Below are 2,454 nucleotides of genomic sequence, written 5' to 3'. Positions count from 1 at the left end.
TGAGGAGGGGAAGCTGCACACAGTTTATTCAGCTTTGGAGCTGCTGAAACATAAGGCAGGAGATGAGAAACAGGCTGGAGAAGTAGCATCTTCAAGGCCATAGCGGTATTGGAAATCTTACCACCCTGCAGCTAGACTGAATTGAATACATCCAGCATGCATGCACTGTATGCGTTCCTTGTGCATGCTACGTAACAGGCTGCAGCAGAATCTAGATATACCTGAGAAATCTATTTGAAGTGTAACATGCCTGCCACCTTATTCTGTGACCCCAATTTATAAGCAAAGAAATGTTGATTACTAAATATTGCATCATCTTAATCACTGGTTAGGGAAGTCTTCTATTTTCTGGCAAAGCAACTCTTCTCTTTTATTCTCGGGATACTTCTGGTCTTCTGCTTTTGCTATTGCTAATGAGTTCCAGTGAAACATTTTGAGGATTACTTTAGACAAATTGATAATCCAGCCCTCTGCCTTCCAGATCCACACAGGGCAAACTAGGTTTGGGTTTAGGGCAAATTTGGCTTGCCAAGGCTTACGTGTCACGTGTACCTGGTTTATGTTGATGGGGTGCGCCACACAAAAGACTTCAGTTAGGTGCCGTTCGTAACCGTTTGTTATTTTCAGCCTATTTTATATCTTGACAAATGGCAGGTCCGCTATGGCCGGCTGATGAAGCAGCAGGAGAAGATGATTCGTGATATGGAGGCATCTGTTTCTCGTAGAGAGGCAATAGCGATTCGTGGAGAGGGTCAGAACAAAACAGATAAGAAACGTATCACCAAGAGCGACTTCCACCGCAGGAAACAGGAGCTGAGAAAGAAGATCAGCGAAACCCAGAAGGTGAGCAAGTAAAGGAGGGCTGCAGGAGTTCACGTAGCCTGTATTTGCCTTGTAACGAGCACCAGTGCGCACTTAGCACAGGCACATGGGGTGTCAGTACACAGACCCTGCACGGGTACAGCACTGCACAGGAGGCAGGCTTTAGAAACTCATTAAAAAAACCCAAACAAACAACAAAAGAGTTCTGGGAAGATGGCCGGGAATGCAGGTGAACTAAAGAAGCAGAATCTGCCATTTCCTTCTCTTCCATTTACTAGAATGTTCAAGACTGCAACAAAACTATCCTGGAGCTGGAGAGCACCCAAGCGTCCCTTAGTGCCACCTTCTCGGAAAAGCAGCAAGAATTGTGCGGACTGCAGGCTGAGTCCAACGGCCTCCATTCAGACGCAGAATGGCTCCGGAACAAGAAACGATGGGTGAGCACATCCGCTTCCTTGCAGCAGGCGAGCCAAAACCAGAACCTGCTGCGTTCTTCTGTTGCCGGCTCCCTGTCTCTTTGTCTCGCCACCATCTCAAACTGGGCGTGCTTGGCATGTAATTTTTAGCAACGCTTTAAGTTAACTGAGCACATTTTGGGGGCTCATAGTGGTCCTGAGTTGATGCTGCAGTTGCACCCTTAGTGAGGCAGCAGTCACCTGGAAACATCAACCTGAAGGACATTGTTTGTGTCTTGAAAATATCTAGTAACAACTAGATATTGTTATATGAGTGTTGTTGAGCCAGCGTTAGCTGGCTACTCACATTACAAATCTGAGAGCCAGCTCAAGGTCTTGAATGACCTCCTATGAAGTTTTTAAGTTGGTGAAACTCTGTCCTGGCAAGGGTTGCCTTGTATGCGCGGGTATTTCTCTGATTTATGGAATTCTGTGACATGATGGTACCTCTACAGCACTCAGAATGGGGATGCTGTTTGGCTGTTAAAATGGGGACTTCACAGCGGTATCCTCCTTAAGGAGCCCTTCCATTTCAAAATACGATGGTTACAGTACCCGTGACACGAATCACGTCATTTTCTTAGTTCGTTTCTCTGTGCAGTCTGCTGTCAAAGCAATTTCCGTTGTTGCTTTTCTCAGAACCTTTTGGAGATTGTGGCCTACCAGACACGCCAGAAGCATCTGCAGGCGCTGAAGGAAGGGAAGTACACTCCCCTGTGCCGCACTGAACAAGCCTGGAGAAACGAGCAGCAGAAACTGCAGGACCGGCTCCGTACCATTAACGCCGTTGTCCACCAGATCCAGCAAGAACATCCTCAGCACCAAAGGGCTCTCCAGTGGCTCAGTCAGTGCTTGGAATCCAGGCTCGGCTCGCAGGAAGGCTGACAGGGACGCGGACAAAATACCTATAACCATCTGTTCTTCTAGAGGCTGCAGGCTTTGTAAGTGAATAATTAAAATAAACGTGTAAGGTGTAATATTTATTAAAGATGTAGCATTGTAAATTTTTTTTTCTTCCTTTTTACATTTCACCTTCGCTGCAGAAGGCAGGCTCATCAGTTTCCCTGCCCCTGCTGACCCGGCCTGGCCCTGGGGGTTTAGGGGCCGGGTGCAGCCTTGACTTTCAGGCCGGAGGGGCCGCCCGGGCCCCGCTCTCCCACCGGCTTTTGCTTAAGCT

General features: G+C 47.7%; 1 protein-coding gene across 1 annotated transcript in view; it reads left to right on the top strand.

The window, feature by feature from the left end:
- Nucleotides 1-2,201, top strand: part of CCDC40 (coiled-coil domain containing 40) — a 13,204-nt gene extending 11,003 nt beyond the window's left edge. The window contains exons 17-19 of the mRNA XM_009324583.1: nucleotides 655-843; nucleotides 1,101-1,259; nucleotides 1,917-2,201. Of these exons, the coding sequence (XP_009322858.1) occupies nucleotides 655-843; nucleotides 1,101-1,259; nucleotides 1,917-2,162 (594 nt within the window). The 3' untranslated portion in view covers nucleotides 2,163-2,201. The remainder of the gene's footprint in view (nucleotides 1-654; nucleotides 844-1,100; nucleotides 1,260-1,916) is intronic.
- The last annotated feature ends 253 nt before the right edge of the window (nucleotides 2,202-2,454 follow it).

The sequence above is a fragment of the Pygoscelis adeliae genome, unplaced genomic scaffold (assembly GCF_000699105.1).
Source record: "Pygoscelis adeliae isolate BGI_AS28 unplaced genomic scaffold, ASM69910v1 Scaffold445, whole genome shotgun sequence".
In the NCBI taxonomy this organism is placed as follows: Eukaryota; Metazoa; Chordata; class Aves; order Sphenisciformes; family Spheniscidae; genus Pygoscelis; species Pygoscelis adeliae.
The sequence above is the reverse complement of the archived record's forward strand: the minus strand, read 5'-3'. Positions and strand labels throughout refer to the sequence as shown.